The 26,856-nt window shown below is 33.5% G+C and overlaps 1 protein-coding gene across 1 annotated transcript; it reads right to left on the bottom strand.

Moving 5' to 3' along the window:
* Positions 1-22,021: 22,021 nt before the first annotated feature.
* LOC139890193 (uncharacterized) lies at positions 22,022-23,613 on the bottom strand. The gene is made up of 5 exons (XM_071873090.1): positions 23,404-23,613; positions 23,047-23,299; positions 22,616-22,735; positions 22,329-22,571; positions 22,022-22,245 (listed from the first exon to the last, which is right to left on the bottom strand). The coding sequence occupies exons 1-5, from the start codon at positions 23,611-23,613 to the stop codon at positions 22,022-22,024; spliced, it is 1,050 nt and encodes a 349-aa protein (XP_071729191.1).
* Between the last annotated feature and the right edge of the window lie 3,243 nt (positions 23,614-26,856).

Raw genomic sequence — 26,856 nt, 5'->3', positions numbered from 1 at the left:
TTAAGGGTTAGGGTTTGGGTTAGTGATGAACATAAAACCCATTTGTTAGTAATTTGGGGGTTTTTTTGGTATGTTTGAGTCATGAGGACTCAAAGATGACTAACTTAGGGTTTTGAAATGTTAAATGTGTTTATGAACCTTAAATTGGTTAGTTAACTACTAGCACGCCTAGATGTTATGTGAGTGGGTGTTATTTGGGTATGTGGTGACCTGAATGGGTGTGTAAACCTTGAAATGGGTCAAACGGGTCTTTGATGACCTAAGTTGTTAAATAAGTATGTTAACACGCTAAACTTGTGATTATATGGGTATTAAGACCAAAATTGGCTAGCGATAGGGTTTTGTCGAAGTTGACCCAATTTTAGGGTTAAGTGTGCAAATGGGTCGGAATTGCACCAAGGGTCGAAATGACGTTAGGTTGGTGAGTGAGTTGGTTGACCAACTTGATTGTGTGTTTGATTATGTGTCTAATGTAATAGGTACGTTACGTTGAAGGTTGCAAGTTCGGCTAACTTTCACAAAAGACTATAAGGTGAGTGGAGTAATTATACGTATGTGTATATGACGTATTTATTTGTGAATGTTATGGTATGAACCATCGAGCCGGTAGTGTCATAACATGTATGTGACAAGTGTCAAAGTGTGAACCATCGAGCCGGTAGCACTATAAAATAAGGCGTGAACCATCGAGCCGGTAGCGCCGAAGTGTGAACCAAAGAGCCGGTAGCACTATAAAATCATGATGTGAACCATCGAGCCGGTAGCATCAAGTGTGAACCATCGAGCCGGTAGCACTATAAAACGAAGTGTGAACCACGAGCCGGTAGCACTATAAAAGAGTATGACTCAAATACGTATGGTGTGAACCATTGAGTCGGTAGCACCATAGCGTTTATGGTTAACCATATGGGGGGGGGGGGTTTGTTGATTGTTTAGCATATTATATATATTGTGTTGAGTATATGCTAATGCGGTTTTGTGATATTGTACTACTTGTTTGTATTACGAGTACGATGACATGCTTTTTGGGTTACAAGTTCGTACGAGGTATTTGGTGGGGGTAATTGCAAATAGATAGGTTATATATGTGTATGTATAATTGTTGCACTCACTAAGCTTTGCTTACCCTCTCGTTGTTTACCTTTTTATAGGCTCCGGCGTGGACAAGGGAAAGGGTATACGTTTGGATTAGAGATTTCACCTCTTTGGATTTGATAGTGGAGGCTTTTGTGTTTCGACTTAGGTTTTGGGTAGTTTAATCCCAAACACCATGCTCGTCTTTTGTTTGGTACTTAAACTCGTGGGTCGAAAATACTTTGGTGTGGTACGGGTCGTCGTGCCCTTCTGTGAACTCTAATCTTCGAAATTATGTAAACTACTTTGGGTTATAATCGAATTTATGACGTGTGGCTGGGGTTTTGAAGTTTTGGCCTTCTATATGAAAAAAAAAACTGGCAACAGCCCTTTTTGTGTACTAATGCGCGCCGCGCAACTATGTGCGCACCGCACAATTGAGTGGGAATTCAGGAAACTGGCATGTCTTATTTCTGATCTGGTTTCATGTGTTAATGCGCGCTGCGCATGTCTGCGCGCACCGCGCAACTGGCCTGGCCAGGTTACTTATCTGTTTTTTTATAATAAAAAAAATAAGGTGTCGTGTTTAGTTATTCGATGTTGGGTCGTTACAATGTGGTAATATACTTTATCATGTTACAAGTAAGATTGTACTTGTGTGTTTTTACTTAAAATGTGGTTATAAATACCATTGTTTAAGATATGTGGCATTTTATGATATGTTGGTGATTTTAGTGTTATCAACGATCATTTTAGTTATTTGGGATTTACTAGAAAGCAAAGGCTTATCGAATTAAGCTCAATGACGAGTTTGGAGAGTGCGGAGTGCACGCTCGTTCGAGTTGATTTAATAAGGTCTTGCAAATTACATCTTTTGATGAAAGGTAACCATGAATGGTTACATCATTTCATGAAGAGTGATGTCATTTTCTAAAAGGTGTAAACGAAGAGTTGCATCTTTTAGTTGAAAGGTTGCATATTTGCATTGAAGAGTTACATCCTTTCGTCGCACCTTTTCACCTCTTATATATAGAGGACTTTGCTTTCATCAACAAACAGAAAATACACACATATTCTCTAACAATTTGATGAGTGATTTCATTGCCAAAAACACTGATTGCGTTCTTGTCTTATCCCTGTAAAGATTTCGTGCAACCGAGGCAATCGTAGGGTCGAAATACTTTATAGAGAAAGTGAATACACGATTCAAGAACGAATCCGGCAGTCAATTCATACCCGATTTCTAACAAATCTATAAAGTATTTTTGTGATAATTTTGTTCCTATGAATCGTATAAGACATATGGGATTTGATATGGACTTTTGTGTGATAAATCTGTTGGGTGTATCATACGTGTGAGATGTGGGATATTAATTTTAAGAACAACAGATGGTGTTTTAGGATGTTTGCATGATGCGGTTACCAAGTAATCATTCAGATTGAATGAAAATTTTGACATTCCATTGTTCGATGATTATTTGGGTTGCAAATTGGTTGGAGATCCAGTAGATGTGTATTGGAAGCATATGTTTCAAGAATAACTTGTATGATGGAATAACCAACGATACCGAGTACGCATTTTCTATCTATCTTCTTCACTTTTATGGCATGTTTAACATAAATTGAATGCAAGCATCAAACTTACACAGAATTAACAAGATGCCATGATAAAGTACTTTATATGGTTGTGTTTTGTCACCATACAAATTTTGGTTGTAATTTCATGCACGGTAAACAGAAATTTATGTTTATGGTATGACAAATATTATGGGTAGAATTAATTTGCTTTCCCTCGAAATGAAGCCGGTCTATGTTTGAAAGGTTTTCAAACTAATACCAAATATTCAAGGGTGTGTTAAAAGGATTAATTTTTAACGAAATGGTTTTATGAAATTAATTCTTAAAATCATTTAATCTTTGGAATCACGCATATTTAAGATTGTCTAACCCTTGAATGAATTAACTTCGTACAATTAATTCAAATACCTGAGACTTCATGTGGTTTCTGTATTAACAATTTTGATGGGATTTATTCCTTATCATTATTGTTGAGATTAATTATAAACAAAGACTTGTTAATGGGACCTCTAGTTATTCTGTTGCATTCGTTAGAATGATTATTACAAGATTAATATCCACATCTATAGACAGGCAATTATTGAATGGTGCAATTAACCGTTAATACCAGTGGCGATTCTAGGATTAAAACGCAATGGGGTCCCGAAATTTTTTTTCACTACAAATTAGATTTGAATGTTGTTTTAGTGGTAATTTACTTTCAAAAAACTTAAAAATCGAAAAATATATGGTGTACGAGTAGTTAAATTCAGTGGTGTCCTAAACAATTTAAAAGAAAAACTATAAATTTGAAAAATATATGGAGTCCTGCGATTAAATTTAGTGGTGTCCTATACAATTTAAAGAGTATTTTCTACTAAAAATTTTCAGACTAGTGGTGTCCCGTGACCCCGTAGCTATACAAATAAACTCGCCACTGGTTGATACGTTAGAGCGGTTAACGGGAAAAATTCGCACTTATTGAATTGACACAACTTAGTGTCGGTCACATATTTGCATGATACATCACAGGCTTTGCAAATGTAGCATTTATATATCGGGATTGTAAACACAAGTCACTTTCTTGATGAATATTCTAAAATTCATATTATACTAAAACGTAATTATATGAGATATAATTACTCGGACCATTGTGACCATTAGTTGTGGAGGTAGTATATGTATATGTATATATACGTGCATCATGTACGGATACATAGAGTGTCAATAAAAAGAAGGTTGTAATATTTTATTTGGATGATTGACATGGAAACCCCTCATGGATTGTTGATAATTGTGATCATTTGAAAAGTCACAAAACAATCTTGTATGGTTATGAAATGTCTGTTAGTTACTAAATGAAATGACCATGAAATTTTTATTATTGGTGAGGTATGTCCACAAACTATTTGATGATCTATCAAGTTGGTCTTAGTTAGTAAAAGGAATATGTTTTAATATGGAATGAAGATTAGATGTTGCTTAATTGTTTTCAATTACCGGTATGCTTTGAAAATTGGCGGGATGATGTATGTGATTACATTAAGTGGCCAATATAGCATGGTGTTGGAGGGATTAAGCATGGTCTAGAATAATGCATTGTGATGTAGTTTAAGTATTTTAATACTTTAAAGCCAACCATGGTTTATGGTTTAATTCACAATGAGAATCCTTGTAGCATATTTAAAATATATTGAGTTTACTATTGATCATTAAGATGATACATCTACAAGTTGTTGATTTTACAATTGGTATAGATGTGGTATCTTGGATCAAAAGAGTGATGTTGAGATTATTGACATTATAAACTTGTTGTCATTACTTCTTGGTTCTATAAGTGGATTGACTAAGGTATGTTTATAATAATAATCTTACCATCTAATGCAATGGTAATAATTGTGTACACAAGGATAACAGGGATACATTATCCAGGGTGTATAAATTATATGTTTACACTGATTACTTGTGGAAAGTGGGCGTATACACGGACTAATCAATCAATTGATTTGAGTACTCACGCGTATCTTATGATATAATAAGAATTTGGTAAGTCCTTGGATCAAAGGATTACTAAAGAAAATTGATTGAAGTCGAAGTGAATGAGAGTAAAGTCCAATTAGATCCCAAGGTATGGGATGTCCTATGACTAAGGCATATAGTTAAATGTACAAGGAAAAGTCTAGACACTTATGCCTTAGACAAATTATGTTTCGTGAGGTTAATCACGAATGAAGTGATGTATGTGGATTTTGTTGGATTACAACAAAGTTTGACTAAATCACTTGACAAAAGCATTAGCCGGAAGCGCGCGAAAGTTGGCTAATGATGTGGGATTGAAGTCCATTAAATCTTCTAAAGTGAGACGCCCAATTCCCTTATAGTACAACGCTAGGAGCTGAATTCAATGAGGTAAGCTTACTTTCTGAAGATTGAAACACATAAATATACTGATCCCAAAGTATGTGTTTAGACCCGTAAGTGAAGTTAGGTTGAAGTTTAACTTCTTAATAGTTCTTTTGAAAAATTGCAAATGCGGGTGCAAGACTAAAAGAGCTACCTATGTGAACATGAAGTTTTGCCGCTTCAATGGAGCTTTGGACTTAGTTGCCAATATGTTCACTGAAGGATTGGGACACATGGCTTGTAATAGTGTCAAGATTGTGTTAGGGATATGTAAGAAACTGATGTGTATAATATTTTATAGTCTTCATATGAGTGGAAGGGTTCAATTTCTGAAACACCCTGATACTCGAATTCTCGTAAATATTATACTAAGTGAAAATTCAATTTCTGAAACATTTTCATTTATGCATTGGTTTGTTCTGTTTGTTTAATTATTTTAGTAAATCAAGGATTACACTAAAATGGGGGGGATTTGTTGGTGATTTTAGTGTTATCAACAATCATTTTAGTTAATTGGGATTTACTAGAAAGCAAAGGCTTATCGAATTAAGCTCAATGACGAGTTTGGAGAGTGCGGAGTGCACGCTCGTTCGAGTTGATTTAATAAGGTCTTGTAAATTACATCTTTTGATTAAAGGTAACCATGAATGGTTACATCATTTCATGAAGAGTGATGTCATTTTCTAAAAGGTGTAAACGAAGAGTTGCATCTTTTAGTTGAAAGGTTGCATATTTGCATTGAAGGGTTACATCCTTTCGTCGAACTTTTTCACCTCTTATATATAGAGGACTTTGCTTTCATCAACAAACAGAAAATACACACATATTCTCTAACAATTTGATCAGTGATTTCATTGTCAAAAACACTGATTGCGTTCTTGTCTTATCCATGTAAAGATTTCGTACAACCGAGGCAATCGTAGGGTCGAAATACTTTATAGAGAAAGTGAATACACGATTCAAGAACGAATCCGGCAGTCAATTCATACCCGATTTCTAACATGATATCACCATTCGCTACACAAGTTGCTGCTCGACATTCTTAGATAATGCCTTTGGCGTGGCGGTTGTGGCCCTATCAGGAGTTTGTATCACTGTTGAGCGTATTTCTGTGAACGACATTCTAGCATATGGCTCCTGGTTGATTCGATGCTAACATATTCTCAAAAAAGGACAAGCTACTCTCAGACTTTAACTCACGTTGCTGAAACAGATCTGTCAGATTTGAAGAAAGGTGATGGTTTTAAGGATGCTGCTGATATTCAAGTTAAGATTGATGCTGATATTCAAGTTCAGGATCTAGGGTGATTCAGGTAGATTTGGAGGGGGTATTCAGAAACCCAATGTGTTTAGGATTTTGTTGGAGAAAGCCGATAAGGCCCTTAAAAATTAAGTAGCCATATGCATTCGCTAAAATATTAGACTAGATTTGGGGTGTATGATTGGTTTATTTTCGCAAATTTGAGATATAAACATGACTAACTTTTTCATAATTTTGTTACGAGCTGCAATTATAATTTACACTCATGTGCACCATCCTCGGGGCTATATCAGTTAACCTATATTCAAAATTAGCATTTCCTTAATAAAAACGTTCATTCTTGAGATAATTTTATAGACAAGTGTATGTTGGTAATGCAAATATCATTTATTGTTATTTGGTATACTTTTTTTAATAATATATATATGGCAAGCATAAGTTGATTAGTGCCAATAAATCAGAAATATCATTGCTGCAATTATGGTTACTTATCTTTGTGACAAATCGATTAACTTCTTGATAAGTTTCAATATTTACATGTTCTATTTTCTGTGACTAATCATATATGATCACAATGTTTACAAATACGATAAAAATGGTCATTTACAGTTATAAAACGAATTTAATTTAGACTAATAAGAAACACACTATCAATTACCAGTACTAAATTGGACTAAACTATTACCAACCGATATGAATAAACTTGACGTATATCATTATATTTTAAAAATCATTACAAAAGTCCGTGAAATCGCCTAATTCATGTATATCTTGACTTATTTTTTCCAGCTTGCATATGCATATCATTCTGTTTTTTACTGGACTTATGAGGCTATGGTGCAATTACCGTTTGCTACACACCCTGCAGGTACAATACTAGCAAAAGGCAGCCGCAACACAGACCCATTAAAGGCAGCCAAAACACGATACCATCCAATAGTAATTGTGTAGTTTTCCTTTAATACACGCTACTCATTTTATAACTACAATTTCTCAGATGTCATTGCCACTGTCTTTTGTAATAGACAACACAATATTTTGCCCTATGTAATCAAACTGTACTCATTAGAAATGAATTTCGTAGGCACATATGAATACAGCTCCGCCGCAACGCGCGGACCTCAAATCTAGTTGGAATATAATTGTTGTACGTCAAAAATAATTCATAGATGTGAAGCCTCCGGAACAATTCATGTTCACCTCACTTTTGGTGAGCCATAGTCACCATACGTGACATTATCTACCAAAAGTAATTAAGCCTCAAACTATACTTTCGCATATTGAACATCCATCTCACGTTTGAACCAAAGTCAATTTTGATGTCACCAATGGTGACTTCAAGTCACCAAATGTGACTACTCTCCACAATTTGTTTCTTGTTTTAATTCTTCTTCACATATACTCCAACAATCTCCCACTTGAAGGAGTATTTAAACAATACCCATTCTTCGTCAACCCATTAATTCAACAATCTAACCAAGCACGTTAAACCACCATTATACCGTCAAACTCCATTTGGGACACGCACACTCAACGCATACTTCGAATAAGTAGACTTTCGATACAAGGTTTTCAACACTACTTGTTAGAATCGAAATATCAACCCTCTAATTCTCTAGTCGGCGTCTTCTCTCATCAAGTCACGAGAAGACCGGTTGAGGCAATGCAAAACCTCAACTTGTCCGTCGTAACCACCTTAGTAAGCATATCCGCGGGATTCTTCGAACCAAGGACTTTCTTCAAAATTAAAGTACCATCTCTTATATGATGTCAAATGAAATGATACCTCAACTTGATGTGTTTCGTACGACTATGAAACACCGGATTCTTCCCAAGATTAACCGCACTTTGATTATCACAATACAAGACGCAATAGTCTTGTCTTTCACCCAACTCACTCAAGAAGTCCTTCAGTCACACAAGCTATTTAGTAGCTTCCGCAATAGCCATGTATTCGGCCTCTTCTTTGTAGTCGAGACATCCAACTAATCGACGTCTTCCCTAATGTGAAAACATAACCCGTAGTGCTTTTCCCCGAATCATTACATCCACCCAAATTAGCATTGGCATAACCTCTAAGTATGACATTGTTTTTAGTGAAACACAATCTCATATTAGAAGTATCTTTCAAGTAACGAAGCAACCATTTGAGTGCTTCCCAATGCTCTCTTCCCGGTTTAGACATATAATGTCTTACTACCCGCACCGCATGGGCAATATCCGGTCTCGTACAAATCACGACATACATAATACTACCCACAACCGATGCATACGGAACCTTCTCCATCTCCGCCTTGTCTTCTTCCGTTTTAGGTGATTGACGTTTCGATAACCTTATTGAGCTGCCCAAAGATAGAACGAGCCTTTGAATTCTCCATGTTGAACCTCTCTACTACTTTCTCAATGTATTTAGTTTGAGACAAGTATAGAGTTCCTTTCACACGATCACGCACAATACTCATCCCAAGTATTTGCCTAGCTCCACCAAGGTCTTTCATCTCGAACTCATGGGAAAGTAATCTCTTCAACTTGTTGATTTCGGACATGTTAGAACCCGCAATCAACATGTCATCAACATACAATAACAAGATGATATAAGAAGACTTGAATTTCTTCAAGTAGCAACAATGATCGGCTTCACATCTTAAGAAATCAATCTTCTTCATGAACTCATCAAACTTCAAGTACCATTGCCGAGGTGCTTTCTTCGATCCATACAAACTTTTCTTTAGCTTACAAACCCACTTCTCTTTACCCTTTACCTCAAAGCCCTCGGGTTGCTTCATATAGATCTCTTCATGAAGATCTCCGTGTAAGAATGCGGTCTTCACATCTAGTTGCTCAAGATGTAAGTCCTCGGATGCAACTATAGCAAGTACCAACCGAATAGTAGTCATTTTAACTACCGGTGAAAAAATCTCGTTGTAATCAACTCCTTCCTTTTGTTGAAAGCCTTTGACCACCAACCGAGCCTTGTACCTTTTCTTGCCATCCAACTCATTCTTGATTCTATACACCCTTTTGCTTTGCAACGCCCTTTTTTCATGAGGTAATTTCACTAGTGACCAAGTTTTATTCTTTTCAAGTGACCCCATCTCTTCTTTCATGGCAAGCTTCCATTGTATGGATTCTTTTGATTTTCTCGCCTCAAAGTAACTCTCGAGTTCACCATTCTCGGTATAAAGCAAGTAGTTTGTTGATGAAGAATACCTAGGATTATGCTTGGGCACTCTAGTAGAACGTCTAAGTATAGGAGCAACCGATATGGTTGGATCGGTTTCATTATCATCCTCTTCATCACTAGAACTCCCACTATGTTCAGAACTTTCACCGCTTTCCGAACCATCTTCATCATTAGCACTTTGTGACGCCTCACCATTATTCGGCAATTCGTTGTTACCCGAACTCCCACTAGAACCTGCAAGATCATCAATAGAAACATCGTCAAAAGTAACATAATCCGGTTTAGGACTCCCCGTTTCCAGTTTGCCATAAACCGAATCCTCATCAAAGGTAACATCACGAGAACGAATCACTTTTCTAGCTTCGTTATCCCAACATCGATAACACATCTCATTCGAATCGTAACCAATGAAAGTACACCTCTTTGACTTAGCCTCAAGCTTGTCTCTATCTGCATCCTTGGTCTTTACATACGCATTACACCCAAAGATTCTAAGATGATCATAACTCACCTTTTTACCTTGCAATTCTTCCTCGGGAATTCGAAAACCCAATGGTGTTGAGGGTCCCCTATTGATCAAATAAGCCGTCGTACTAACCGCATCCGCCCAAAACATCTTAGGCAAACCGGCATGTAGTCTCATACTCTTAGCCCTTTCATTCAACGTACGATTCATACGTTCGGTGACTCCATTGTGTTGCGGTGTTTCCAGTACCGTCTTTAACATCTTAATACCGAGCTTTGCACAATGGTCTTTGAACTCAAGACTACCATATTCTCCTCCATTGTCCGTCTTTAAGCACTTCACCTTTAAGTTAGTTTCATTCTCTACCATAGCTTTCCACTTCACAAAAGTAGCAAATACATCGGATTTAGCTTTAAGAAAATAAACTCATACCTTTCTAGTGGAGTCGTCAATGAAGGTGACATAATAACGAGAACCTCCATGTGATTCTACATTTGTTGGACCAAATACGTCCGTATGAACTAGCTCCAATTTCTCCAACTTGGGCGCATTCCCTGATTTCCCGAAAGTCACCTTCTTTTGCTTCCCATATACACATGGTTCGCAAAACTCAAGCTCCACTTTCTTCAAATCCGGAATTCTCCCACTCGAAACAAGCATCTTCATACCTTTTTCACTCATATGCCTGAGCCTTCGGTGCCATAGAGTAGAATTATCTCCAACATCAACCGTAGCAACCACCGTGTTTTCATCAATCACCTCAACCATATAAAGTGTTCCTCTTTTATGTCCACGAGCCACGACCCTACTACCCTTAACCACTTTCCATTGGCGATTTTCAAAAGTAACCACGTTACCTTCCTCATCTAATTGACCAACCGAGATAAGCTTCCTTTTTAACTTAGGAATAAACCTCACGTCTTTCAAAGTCCAATTAGAACCAAGAGTAGTCTTCAATACAACATCTCCTATGCCTTCAATTTCAAGGTTTTTACTGTTTGTCAATCTAACCTTACCTTGATACGATCGAAAATTCGTCATCAAACTCCTAGTGGGTGAGGCATGAAACGAAGCTCCCGAATCCAAGATCCAAGACTCCACCGAATCTTCAACACTACATAAAAGTGCATCATCCGTATCTTCCGCGGTAAAGTTAACACCTTTCGCCGAAGAATTCTTGCAATTCCTTTAAAAGTGTCCCTTTTGATTGCAACCCCAACAAATAGCTTCACTTCGGTCCTTTGATGGATACCTCTTCTTAGACTTCTTCCTACCCTTCTTCTCACCACCTCGATCAATTTTTCTACCCCGGTTGTTGGCACTTAACAAGGATCCGGATGACGATTCCCCCCAGTTTCTCCTACGAGTGTCTTCACCGAGAATCAAATCCCTAATACCTTCAAACGCTAGCTTAGTAGTTCCTGTAGAGCTACTAACCGCAGTAACCGTACCCGACCAACTCTCCGGTTACGATGAAAGAAAGATTAGTGCTTTTAGCTCATCATTAAACTTGAGATCTACCGATTCAAGCCTTGATATAATATTGTTGAATTCGTTGATGTGATCTGTTGCACCCGAACCTTCCCTCATCTTCGTATTGAACAATTGTCGCATAAGAAAACCTTTATTCACCGCCGTAGGGTTTTCATACATGTTAGAAAGAGCCTTCAAACATGCAAACGTTGTTTTCTCATTCACAAGGTTATATGCAACGTTCTTTGCAAGAGAAAGACGAATCGCACCCAAAGCTTGGTGATCCAAAAGAGACCAATCGGCATCATTCATGCCTTCGGGTTTGACCTCCAACAAGGGTTGGTGTAGCTTCTTTTGATATAAATAATCTTCGATTTGCATCTTCCAAAAGCCGAAGTATTTTCCATCAAATCTATCGATTATAAATTTTTCGTCTTTCGCCATCTTCCCAAACTCGTAACCTTGTGCTCCGATACCAATTGTTAGGGTTTTAGGACCCAACAATATGAGTAATCAAAGAAAATTACTCAACCCACAAAAGATAAACGAAAGAACAATGCGAAAAATTAAATCGACACAAGCAAAATAATGTGGTTATATGCAATCGTTGTGATTGCTTTAGTCCACGGCCAACTAGAGAATTTTATTGATAATTTTCGTGCTCACAATTTATGGGTTACAATAGGATATATTTATAGAAGAAGACTAACTTAAGGAGCAAGCTATCGTATAGTCCAAACTATATACTGAGTACTAATTGGAATATAATTGTTATACGTCAAAAACAATTCATAGATGTGAAGCTTCCGGAACAATTCATGTTCACCTCACATTTGGTGAGCCATAGTCACCATACGTGACATTATCTCCCAAAAGTAATTAAGCCTCAAACTATACTTTCGCATATTGAACATCCATCTAACGTTTGAACCAAAGTCAATATTGATGTCACCAATGGTGACTTCAAGTCACCAAATGTGACTACTCTTCACAATTTGTTTCTTGTTTTAATTCTTCTTCACATATACTCGTAACACCTGGTGCATAATTCTTAGACATCTGATACCTTTTTTGATACTTTACCAGATCCTTCATCGTCCACACTTTTTGTGGTTGTTGCTTTGACTGTTCAACGAGTTTACTTTTAATAAAATAAACAATAGTATTCAATTTAATTTCCTGTTTAATCGCAGGTGCTTTCGGAGTAAAATCGTAAGCACTGATTTTTTCAACAGAACCAGAATCGTATATTTCACCTTCTTCTACATCAACTATCAATAAATCTCTACCCATTGATTGATCTTAATTACAATCTTATAAATCGATACTTATAGATTATAGATATTTATATAATAATTTCGTGGATATTGTTCAAATCTGACGCTAGGGTTAGGAGTTATTTATCGTAAGTCGTAACCGAAAAATTTTATAACGAAATACTTCGTGCAATAATACTTATTAGATTTGATTAATTAAAATTTGAAAAAAATAAAATGGGGAAATTAGAATTATTAAAAAATTATTTTGAGATCAGACAGTGTGCGGGAGGAGTGAATCGATTATATTTAAAACATTGTTGACTAAGAAATTACCAAAATCGGTTTCACGGTTTTAAAGGATATGATTGGGTTAGCTTGAATCGATTATATTTGTAACATTTAATTAGGTTCTTCTTGATGATTTCATAAAACATAAAATTTAGGTTTATACTTTTGGAAAGATGAAGATTAAATGAATAAAAATATATGTGAAGGACCAATGATATAATTTTTATAGAAAAAAAATAAATGATTGTAATAATTGATAAATATGAGGGACCAATAATGTAATTATTTCTAGAAAAAAAAAAATTATAGAACAATCTAAATAGTTAAATGCATACAATAGGATATCTGAAAGTTGAATGCATACAATAGGAATATAGTGAAAGTTCGATGTCCTTTCAATTAATTTTCCCTTTTTTATAAGCCTATGTTGACACTTTATAATTATTATTATTATTATTATTATTATTATTATTATTATTATTATTATTATTATTATTATTTTGACTAAAAGTTCACACTTTTTATGTGTGAACAAATAGTTAATTTGTTTTAGGGAATGTACTTGTGTCCAAGAACAATAGTAATTGTATAACGTTTATGATTGAGTTCTTTAAGTAAAAAAAATTTGCATATTTTAGCCCCACTATAGTGGAACGAGTTTTTTTTTGTCTATATAAGCATAGTAATATCGATCACTTTATATGATGATCAGTGGTGTCTTTGAGCATAGGCAAGATACGCAATCGCCTAGGGCCCAAAATTTCAAAGGGCCCAAAATTTTGAATATGTAAATATTTTTCTCAATGTATTTAATTAAATCATATAAAAACATGTCAATTAGAGTTATAATACCATATTTTTAATAGTTAAATACAATGTAAGTAAAGAAATAGATAGATTGGAGTATTATTTTTTATGCGTAGTAAAAAAAATTAACGTATATGTAGGCTCATTTCTATCGTCTAGGGCCTTTAAATTGTTGAGACGGCATGATGATAAAATCAAGTATTATATGTGTCAAAAAAAACTTTTAAAGGTTTCAACAGAAAATGCCCAAAGGAAATGAAACCAATTAAGCAATGTTGACCATGGCCCCATACACCCCTCAACAAATCTCTTTGTTGATTACATTTAGAGATTTGTGACCAAAATCACTTCACATACCTAAGGGATACATGCACTGGAACATTAAACTTTAATGAAAAAGAACAACCCACCTACTGGTTTTTTGTAAGTGACCCTTACTACCTATATACTGTAAATTGTTATAATTCAGTAGGCTTATAACTACCTTTAGTGGTTTGATTCTTGATGTTATAATTCAGTAGGCTTATAACTACCTTTAGTGGTTTGATTCTTGATGTTATAATTCAGTAGGCTTATAACTACCTTTAGTGATTTGATTCTTGATTTAGAATACTAATAATGAAGTGTAAGAACAAAGATGATAATGGAGAGAAAGAAAGAAACACTTTGTAAGTGTGAGAAATGGTGCAAGTTTAATGCTTGCATTCATGAGTATTTATAGCTTAAAATCTCAATATAAAAATACATACTTTGTGTACCAAAATTGACTATATGTATACACCAAAATTGACTATCCATATCTATATTATTATTATTATTATAACACTCCCCCTTGGATAGCAATTTTATTTTGTTGAAGATCAACTATAAATTACTGCCTCGTTAAAAACCTTGCTAAAGAAAACCCAGTGGGAAAAAACTTTAGCTAAGGGAAAAAGAGTGCAGCATGGAGTTGACTCCCCCTCAAGTAGACATCGCTTCAGCTGTTACATCTTTTGAACATGTCTCATGCCAATGTTATGAACGTGTGTTCTGAAAATAGCAGTTGGAAGTGCTTTCGTGAAAAGATCAGCAGAGTTTTTGCTAGATTGCACATATCTCATTTCAATCTGGTTGTCCTTAATGAGATTTTGAGTGTATGAGAAGAATCTAGGTGGTATGTGTTTTGTTCGGTCACTTTTGATATACCCTTCTTTCATCTGTGCTATGCAAGCTGCATTATCTTCATAGATAGTTGTTGGACTTTTATCGCGTTCTAGTCCACAAGAATCAGTAATGAGTTGTGTCATTGATCTCAACCAAAAACATTCTCGAGTAGCTTCATGTAATGCAATCACTTCGGCATGATTTGACGATGTAGCAACAAGTGTTTGTTTTTGAGAACGCCATGATATTGCAGTACCTCCATTTAGGAATACATATCCAGTTTGAGATTTAGCTTTATGTGGATCAGATAAATAACCTGCATCTGCATAACCAACCAAATCTTGTTTTGATTCGTTAGAATAAAATAATCCTAAATCAGTAGTTCCTCGAAGGTATCGAAATATGTGTTTGATCCCATTCCAGTGTCTTTTGGTAGGAGCAGAGCTGAACCTTGCCAACAAATTAACTGCAAAAGAAATGTCAGGTCTTGTACAATTTGTAAGATACATAAGAGCTCCAATTGCACTAAGATATGGTACTTCTGGTCCAAGAATGTCTTCTTGATCTTCACATGGACGAAATGGATCAGCTTCAACATTGAGTGATCTAACAACCATAGGAGTACTTAATGGTTTTGCCTTGTCCATATTGAAACGTTTCAAAATCTTTTCAGTATATGTTGTTTGATGTACAAGTAAACCATTAGGCATATGCTCAATTTGTAAACCAAGGCAATACTTGGTTTTTCCGAGATCTTTCATTTCAAATTCTTTCTTTAGAAGTTGAATGGCTTCATGGATCTCTTTATTTGTACCTATGATGTTAAGATCATCAACATAAACAGCTATGATCACATATCCGGATGTTGTTTTCTTAATGAAAACACAAGGGCAAGTAAGATTATTTGTATACCCTTTGCTTATCAAGTAATCACTTAATCGGTTATACCACATACGTCCCGATTGTTTTAACCCATATAAAGATCTTTGTAATTTAATCGAATACATTTCTTTGGGTTTTGCATTTGATGCTTCTGGTACCTTAAATCCTTCAGGTATCTTCATATATATATCACTATCAAGTGATCCATATAGATAAGCAGTCACAACATCCATGAGATGCATTTCTAAATTTTTAGAAACTGCCAGGCTGATTAAGTATCTAAAAGTAATTGCATCCATAACAGGGGAATAAGTTTCTTCATAATCAATTCCTGGTCTTTGAGAAAAACCTTGAGCTACAAGTCTAGCTTTATACCTTGTAACTTCATTTTTCTCATTTCTTTTTCGGATAAAAATCCATCTGTATCCTACAGGTTTCACATCTTTAGGAGTGAGAATGATGGATCCGAAAACCTTTCTCTTATTGAGTGATTCTAATTCAGCTCGTATTGCTTCTTTCCATTGAGCCCAATCATGTCTATTTTGACATTCAACCATAGATGTTGGTTCTGGATCATCATCATTATTCATGATGTCATACGCAACATTAAATGAAAATTTCTCATCAAGATTTTTCATTTCATTTCGGTTCCATAATATTTTTGAATATGCATAATTGATTGCAATTTCTGTATTGACATCATCAATCTCCTCTGCAGTAGGAGTACTGATTTGTGGTTCTTCTTGAACACTTTCTTTTACTTCATTATCAGCTGATTTTCTTTTTCGAGGATTTTTATCCTTTGAACCAATTGGTCTTCCACGTTTCTGACGTGGCAAAGATTCATGAGTGACGTTATTGCCAGCTTTTGGAATTTCAATTCGAGCTGGAGTATTTACTGCTGGTATATATGATTTTGTCACCATTTTTGTATCTGTAAATGCATCAGGCAATTGATTTGCAAGTTCTTGTATATGCATTATCTTTTGAACTTCTGTCTCGCATTCTTTTGTGCGAGGATCAAGATACTTTAATTGAGGTTCACACCATGAAACATCATTTTCTTTATTTTTCATTTCTCCCCCTAATCTAGGGAACAATGTTTCATTAAAATGACAATCAGCAAAACGTGCTGTAAAAACGTCACCTGTCATAGGTTCAATATACCTTAATATTGAAGATGTTTCATATCCAACATATATTCCCAACCTCCTTTGAGGACCCATTTTTGTACGTTGTGGTGTCGCAATTGGAACATACACTGCACAACCAAATGTTCTAAGATGGGAAATATTTGGCTCTTGACCAAAAGCAAGTTGTAGGGGGGAATATTTATGACTTGCACTTGGTCTGATGCGAATCAATGCAGCAGCATGTAAAATTGCATGACCCCATATAGATACAGGGAGTTTTGTTCTCATTATCAATGGTCTAGCGATTAACTGTAAACGTTTAATCAATGACTCGGCTAAACCATTTTGTGTATGCACATGAGCAACAGAATGTTCAACAACAATTCCTATAGACATGCAATAGTCATTAAATGCTTGAGATGTAAATTCACCAGCATTATCAAGTCTCACCCTTTTAATGGTGTAATCAGGAAAATGAGCTCTCAATTTAATAATTTGGGCAAGAAATTTTGCAAATGCCACATTACGGCTTGATAACAGACAAACATGAGACCATCTGCTAGATGCGTCTATTAGAACCATGAAATATCTAAATGGTCCACATGGTGGATGAATTGGTCCACATATATCACCTTGAATTCTTTCAAGAAACATTGGTGATTCTTTCTCAACCTTAAGTGGTGAGGGTCTAGTTATCAATTTTCCAAGAGAGCAAGATGTACATGGAACCATTGTATCATGATGGATTTTTCTATCCTTTAGTGGATGTCCATGAGTACATTCAATAATCCTTTTCATCATTGTTGATCCTGGATGGCCTAATCTGTTATGCCATAAACTGAATACACCAGGATCAATATATTTTTCGTTAACTACCATATGTATTTCTGGTACATTTATATGTGTATAATGTAATCCAGAACTAAGTCTTGGCAGTTTTTCAACCACATGACTCTTGTCAGTGATACTTAAATATTTCTCATTTTCTGTTGTCACTGACTGATAATCATACCCGTTAAGGTATATGTCGGAGAAACTCAATAAATTTCTGCTTGACTTGGGAGAAAATAAGGCATCATTTATTAAAAATTTTGTACCATTTGGTAGTATGAAATTTGCCTTTCCTATCCCTTTTATCAAGTTAGCAGGTCCTGATATTGTATGTATAGTTCCTTCCGTTGGTTTTAGATCAATAAAATATTTCTCGGATTTAAGTATAGTGTGTGTAGTTCCACTGTCTGCTATACAGAGATCTCCACCACTTGATTGATGTTGTATTCCAGCAAAATTCATATTGAACTTCATATATAAGAAATAAATAGTGAGTACATTAATATTACACAATATTTTAAACGCAAATAGATAGTACTGAAACATTTAGCAAACATAATGACAAAGACAGACGATATTAAATCGTTTATTTTTCAAAAGACACACAACTTAAACATTCAAGAAATCTTCATATAAATCAGATGGTTTCTCAGTGACTGTTGGATCAATATTATCCACAAAATTTACTTCCTTTTCTTTACCTTTCAGCGAATCCTGATACATCTTAACAAGATGTTTAGATGTTCGGCAAGTATTAGCCCAGTGGCCCATTCTACCACATCTGTAGCAAGATTCTTCAGAATTTTTAGAAGAATTTTCTTCAACATCTTGTTTAATGGGCTTGTTTTGTGGTTGATATTTATATTTTCGTGGATTACTATTTCTTTGACCACCACGGCCACGACCACGACCACGTCCACGCCCATTACCATTACCATAAGGATGGTTTCTACCATAGTTATGGCTTTTGGCATGATGATGGTGATGGTTATTATAACCACGACCTTGCCCGCGTCCTTGTCCCTGTTTATAATTATTTGCAGTATTTGCTTCAGGGATTGTAAGTGTACCAGTAGGACGGGATTGCTGATTTTTCATTAATAGCTCATCATTTTGCTCTGCAACTAAGAGATATGAATTAAGTTCAGGATATGTTTTGAACTTTAGCATTCTCAAATTTCTTTGCACTGTGATGTTTGCAGCATTCATTGTGGAGAAAGTTTTCTCCATCATGTCTGCATCACTAATTTCATGTCCACAGAATTTAAGTTGTGAACATGTATTATACAGAGCTGAGCTGTATTCATTTACTTTCTTAAAGTCTTGGAACCTTAATGTTCTCCATTGTTCCATTGCAGCTGGAAGTAAAATTTCTCTTTGATTATTGAATCTGCTTTTGAGACCTTCCCATAAAACATGGGGATCTTCTACAGTCACATAATTATTTTGTAAGCATTCATCAATATGTTGATGAATAAAGCAACATGCCGTAGCTTGTTCTTTTTCAGAACAAGTGTTGTTTTCATTTATGGTTTCAAGAATGCCCATTGATTTAAGATGCATTTTTACTTTTATAACCCATGGCATGTAGTTGTTTCCAGTTGATTCTAAAGGAGTAAATTTAAGCTTTTCCAGATTCGACATTTTCTATTATCAAAAATTAAAACAAACATCATGATAAATTAGAGTCAATTTATATTCATAAGTATATAAACATTAAACATAAATTTAATATAACATAAATGATAAGTAGGTGACAGTGTCGACCATGTGTAAGCAATCATAAATAAATGTTATATAACAAAAATATAAATATTAGTAAACATAAATGAAAATTTGGCGACAGTGTCGACCATATATTTTTTCAGGTGGTATAACCGACCTATATCATTCTGGTGGTATAACCGACCATATATCATTTTGGTGGTATAACCGACCATATATCATTTTGGTGGTATAACCGACCATATATCATTTTGGTGGCAGAGCCAACCATATTTAGTATTAAGATTATCGTGCTGATAACGTGTTATAATTCAGTAGGCTTATAACTACCTTTAGTGGTTTGATTCTTGATGTTATAATTCAGTAGGCTTATAACTACCTTTAGTGGTTTGATTCTTGATGTTATAATTCAGTAGGCTTATAACTACCTTTAGTGATTTGATTCTTGATTTAGAATACTAATAATGAAGTGTAAGAACAAAGATGATAATGGAGAGAAAGAAAGAAACACTTTGTAAGTGTGAGAAATGGTGCAAGTTTAATGCTTGCATTCATGAGTATTTATAGCTTAAAATCTCAATATAAAAATACATACTTTGTGTACCAAAATTGACTATATGTATACACCAAAATTGACTATCCATATCTATATTATTATTATTATTATAACATAAATTATATATATATATATATATATATATATATATATATATATATATATATATATATATATATATATATATATATAGGGGCAGGATCAATGGGGAAGTAACCAATCGGGGGGACGCGGGGGGAAGCAAGATTTTTTTTTTCCGTTTTTTTTTTTGAATTTTTTTCCCTGCATCAAGATCACACGAAAATATGAACATTTAGAAGAGACACTTCGTGATGAATGTTATTATTTAGGCAGGAAAACGATCGACAAAAATAACATTCAAGATAATATTGTTCGTGAAGAATATGAACGTTTTTTTTCCATGTTTTGTGAAGTAAAATTTAGCCCGATTTAGAGTTTATGGTTTAGGGTTTAGGGTTTGTTGTTTTGGGTTTATTCCATAAACTTAAAACACCAAACCCTAAACCCTAAACCCTAAACTCTAAACCCTAAACTCTAAACCGTTCGTGTTAAAAACTCAATCAAAATCCTAAATCTAAACCCTAAATCTAAACCCTAAATCCGAAATTTCTAAACCCTAATATCTAAACCCTATAAACCCTAATATCTAAACCCTAATATCTAAACCCCAATAGCTAAAACCTCAAAATACGCTCGAAAAACACGATAATTGTTATATATTACTTCTTCGAGCGTTTTTCCGCCAAAATAAAAATATTTATCACAAAGTATCTCTACTAAATGTTCATATTTTCATCTCATCTATAATGTTCGTGAACAAAGTTTTTTCAAAAAACGAAAAAAAAAAAAATTTTGCTTCCCCCGCTTCCCCCCGAATGGTTACTTCCCTCTTGATCCTACCACTATATATATATATATATATATATATATATATATATATATTTTATGGGCTTAACAATAAGCAAGAAACAAGTGGTGGGACCATTTTATGGATATATCTCCTGAAATTGGACCCACCAAGGGAACACAACCAAAGAAGCTGGAATTTCCACGTGGTCCTCTAATTTTATCTCTGCTCTTTTTCAAGTCATAAATTCAATTCTTATGATCGATTAAGACCGTAATCATCGTCATTCATATACAGTTCTGATTTTTACCGACATGTCATTCAATTAAAATCCATTTTGTTTTTCAAGATAAATGATTATGAAATATTCCGAATTATTTAACTTCCGATACATAATAACCATAACAAAGACAATTCTTTACCAAAAAAATAATTATTTTGACATACGTAATTACATAATACAGCAACACTTATAACACGTTGAATAATACTAAAAAGTACTAAAATTATCAACTTTTATGTATTCTGATACCATATTTCCTAGTTATTTTCCTATGAAATAATTACCGAGAGGGTATCTAAATATTTACGCTATGTTTTCAGCTTTTTTATGAAAGAAAAGAAGAGAAGCGAGGAGAAATGAAAGAATAGGAAGTGAAATCCTTTTTACTTGGAAGAGAAAAAATTAGACACAATGTTTCTTTCATTTATTTTCCTTTCTCTCCTTTAAAACCTATTAATACTTTTTTTTTTTTTTTAAAGGCATTCAATCTTATTTATTAAATATAGAAACACATAAGTAGCGCTCAATGTAAGCAACTACCCAAGGTCACAACCATTACAAACAAATCATACAATCACGAGCGATGCCAAAGATGGCAACAAACACAATTTGTACAATAATAACTAGCTAAGATGAGACGCTTTGTGGATTGTGAAGCCAATCATTCCAAACGATCGTTTTCGCCTTGCATCTTTTTGCTATCCACTCAAAACTTTTAACTTGTATTTCGCACACCGCTACCGGAACGTTCCAACACTTGTTTTTAAAAATCTTCTCGTTTCGATTTTTCCAAATCAAATACAAAGAAGTCCATATTACCGCTTGCTATATGCTCTTCGCCACGTCCGACCCAAATTGACCCGAGTTACCTTCTAATAGATTCTTCAAACTCACAGTCGTGGGGAAATCAACACCCCACCATCCGAAAATTTTCTCCCATAGCTCCCGCACGTTTTTACAAGATAAAAGGGCATGACCAATGTTTTCGACATCATCATCACAATTTTGGCATCGAACCGAATTTAGATCAATACCCCTTTTGTCTAATTCTACCAAAACCGGAATTCTATCTTTTAAAGCTCGCCAAACAAACACCTCAATTTTTTGGGCACTAGATTATTGCGCATGGTACCCATAGAAGAGGTACTTGAATTGAGAAGCTTTGCATCAATTAAAGTCGAAAGAGTCTTGGTTTTGAATATACCGTTACCGCTTAATGACCATGTCCACGAGTCATCACATTCTGGATCCATACTAGCCGAGTGTATCAATTCAGACAGCTCAGCAAGCTCTCCACCCGCCCTACCTGTAGGTTCCCGACCCCAACTCCAGTTGTGAACAACCTCTGACCCGACCCGCATAATTCTTGAACCCACTGAAGCGTTTAAATCAGTCTCCAGATACAAAATACGCTTAAACCTGTTTTTAAAGCCATGTTCCCAATCCAAAGATCGTTCCAAAACGATGTCGAGGCCCCGTTACCAATTTTCCTGACAAAAAAGCTATGAAATGGAATGCCAAGACCATCAATACAATTCCCTGCTTTTATTATATTAGTCCACACCGAATTATAAGAATTAACATTTTTGTCAAAAGAAAGAGTAAGCCCCCCCGAAGTCCCGTAAATGCTCGAAATAACTTTAACCCACAAGAAGGTGATTTCGGTTTTAAAACTCCACCACCACTTGCCGACTAAAGCTAAATTTTTGCCTTTTAAAGAACCCAAATTTAACCCTCCATTTTCGAAAGATTGGAGGGTTTCTTCCCATTTTACCCATGAAATTTTAGAATTGGATCCCGTCCCGCCCAAAAAAAAAAAAGAACGTCTTACACACTCGAGTTTTTTTTACCACATGGCGATGCACGAAAGAGAGAAAAGTAGTACAACGGGAGACTATTTAACACCGATTTAACAAGGGTCAAGCGTCCACCAAATGAAACCGAACGTGCCTTCCAATCCGAGAGCCTTTTGGTGAATTTATCCAACACCGGGTTCCAACTTTCCATTTTATTCATTTTACCACTGACCGGGAGCCCAAGATAAATGAAAGGTAAGGATCCAGCATTACAACCAAACATATTAGCCATACTTACAACTTCTGCCTTTGAAATACCAATCCCATATAGCACACTTTTTAGATAGTTAACCTTTAGGCCCACGTGAGTTCAAAGCACTTGAGTAATTTGAAAAGGTTGCGAAGGTTTACAACACTCCATTCTCCAAAGAAAATCGTATCATCCGCATATTGAAGGTGTGAGATAGGAATCTTATTCGAGCCAATTTCAACCCCTATATACCGATTATTACCCACGGCCTTCTTTGTCAACACATTTAATCCTTCCGCAGCAATTATGAAAAGGAACGGCGAAAGCGGATCACCTTGTCGAACACCACGCTCTAATTTGAATTCGCCCATAGGGGATCCATTGACAAGAACCGAAATTGAAGCCGACTTGAGACACGAAAGTATCTGTAATGACCCGAAAAATTTCGACTTAATTTTTAACTTAAATCTATAAATGATTTCATAATTCAGATGATAAGCAAAGTCTGTTATCATGAGTCTCAAAATTTCTAATTTCGACGATTCACGAACAAATAACTGTAAATAAAAATGTATATATTTAAATATAGATATAAAATGTGTAAATATTAAATAATCAATAAATGTTATTATTTATTGTATGATTAAAAATATGTACATATTAAATTTATTTATAAGTAAAAATATCATAATATCACTTTCATCATTATTATTAACATTAATAATAATGTTAACATCAGATTTAATAACCACAATTTGTTATATTAATAATAATATTATTATGATTATTATCATTTTTAAATATCATTCTTAATATTAATATTATTTTGATATTTAGTAAATATTATTATTATCTATTATTTATTATTATTGTGATTATTATTATTATTAATATCATTTTATTATTTTTGATTATTATTAATTTTATTATTATTATTATCATTAAAAGTAATATTATTAATATTAGCATCATTATTAGTATTGTTATTTTACAACTTATTATTATTATTATCATTAATGTTATTATTATTATCTGTATTATTATTAACTAATATTAATAATTATTATCATCTTTATTATTATTTATAATTATTATTATTATTATTATTTATTAATAAAATTATTATTATTAATATTAACTTTATATATAAAATCAGGAAGAAAACGAATTAGGTTTCATATCCACATCAAACTTTATCAATTTTTTATTTTTTTTTCTTATCTACTGGATCTAATAATCCTGTCATCTGGTCAAAATTCGATGGCATGAATCAGATACAAAAACAATTGTTGTTATAAATCAATTTCAACTTTTATTATATAATTTTTCTGTTCTTAATTGACTAATTGTAATAGTCGACTCTTTTTGCTATAAATCAAACAATTTACACAATGATATTGATTAAGTCAGTCATTTATTCATCGTCATTATCAATTAAAACCCAATACAACTTTTTCTGATTGATTTTAAAACAGAAAATTGAAGAACCAGTCGTATACCTCTGTTATTGAAATCAAATTACAAAAGCTCAAATTCGAATGAAATTTCAAAAACTATAAATGCAATCTTGTTAGGAATCCTTCATTCATACTATCTGTAAAATCTCAGGTCCCAATTCTTTCTATCGAGTTCTAATTTTTGAGTCAAACTTAATTTTTCAAAAAGTCAAATATTTTGTTCATCACGAAATTCGTGATTGTGTTGATGTTTCTTGATCAATTGATTATTCAGAAAGTTTCCATGGATGATTTGTGACCTATTTCATGTTTTAATCATAAGCCAAAACGGTCTAGATTTCAAAATCAAATATTGAGTTTATATATTTTTTTTTCGTAAACAGCAGCAGATCTTTTATTTATTTATTTTTTTGTTGTTGTAGAACAAATATATCAAAGTCAGGTCATTTCTAAATCAAGTTCAAACCTTAATTCAAACTAGTAAGTCTCTGTTATGATTATTGGGGTTTTTCGATTGACCTGATTAAGAAGAAGATAAAGAGCAGACAATTAAATAGGTTAAATATATTAGGATACGGATTTAATCAGAAAAACACGAATGGAGGAATGGTTAGTGTGGGTGTCGGGTGAGCGAGAGCTCTCGGGTTCGAGCCCGTGCAAAGGTAGTTATTATTATTTTTTGGAGCTTATTCTTGTGAGGTAGTTTTCTTTTTGAAAATTATTATTATTATTATTATTATTATTATTATTATTATTATTATTATTATTATTATTATTATTATTATTATCATTAGAATTAAAATGATTAATAAAATTATTGTTATTATTATTACTAACATTATTATTAGAATTAATATTATTATTTTCATAAATATTAGTATTGGTATCATTTTTATAATTATTAGTATCACTATTATTATTACTAACATATGTATCATTATTAACAAAATCATGATTATTATTAGTATTATTATTAATAAAGTTATTATTATTATTATTAGTAAATCATTTTTATCAAAATTAGCATCTTTATAAAAATTATTATTATTACTATTATTAATATCATTCTTATTATTAAAGGTATTAAAATTATCATTTATATTAAATTATCACTTTTAATAAGATTGCTTTACTATTAAAACTATCATTATAATTATCATTAATAGAATCATTAATATTATTGATATTAATATTATCATTATTATTATTTTTATCATTACAAATATTATTTTAATATTATTATAATTACTATTTTAACAAATAAATGATATATATATATATATATATATATATATATATATATATATATATATATATATATATATATATATATATACACACACATAACATAATAAAATTAATATTCTTATCTATTTAGAATATAAAAAGAATATAAGAAACTTATATGTTAATATAAAAATGGCATAACATATATATATATATATATATATATATATATATATATATATATATATATATATATATATATATATATATATATATATATATATATATATAATTTGTTCGATTACGAGTATATGTGTTAATATATATACTTGATATAGGTTCGTGAATCCGAGGTCAACTCTGCAGTTGATCAGTGCCATCATATACGTAATTACTACGAAATACAGTATCGTGAGTTTTCATAGCTCCCTTTTTAATATATATTTTTGGGCTGAGAATACATGCAATGTTTTATATCTGTTTTAAAAAATAGATACAAGTACTAAACTTAATTCTACGTGGGTTAGAATCACAAATATTCCCCTAGCTTGGTAACGTAATCTATTGGTCTCTATACCGTAGGCGCGAATCCTATTGATAGATCTATCGAGTTTGACAGCCCCATCCAGGCTAGTCGCACTGGCAGTCAACGGATGTGATGTGCGTAGAGGTGTATACAAAATAGTTATATTTTTACTACAAAATACTATTTAATACGATACAATTTTACACAAGTTATTTATTTATTTATAGAGTGGATATACCTAAACCTTGCTACAACACTTATAGGCAGTGTACCTAATCGTACAGTAGTGTAGTTTTTAGTAAGTCCGGTTCGTCCACAAGGAACTCGCCAAGTTTAACGCTATATTTTTTACTTATAATTGTAAAAATATAAATATATATATAAATATAAGTAGTATTATTATT

The sequence above is a fragment of the Rutidosis leptorrhynchoides genome, chromosome 2 (genome assembly GCF_046630445.1).
Source record: "Rutidosis leptorrhynchoides isolate AG116_Rl617_1_P2 chromosome 2, CSIRO_AGI_Rlap_v1, whole genome shotgun sequence".
Classification (NCBI taxonomy): Eukaryota; Viridiplantae; Streptophyta; class Magnoliopsida; order Asterales; family Asteraceae; genus Rutidosis; species Rutidosis leptorrhynchoides.
This window is presented reverse-complemented; position numbering and strand designations above follow the sequence as displayed.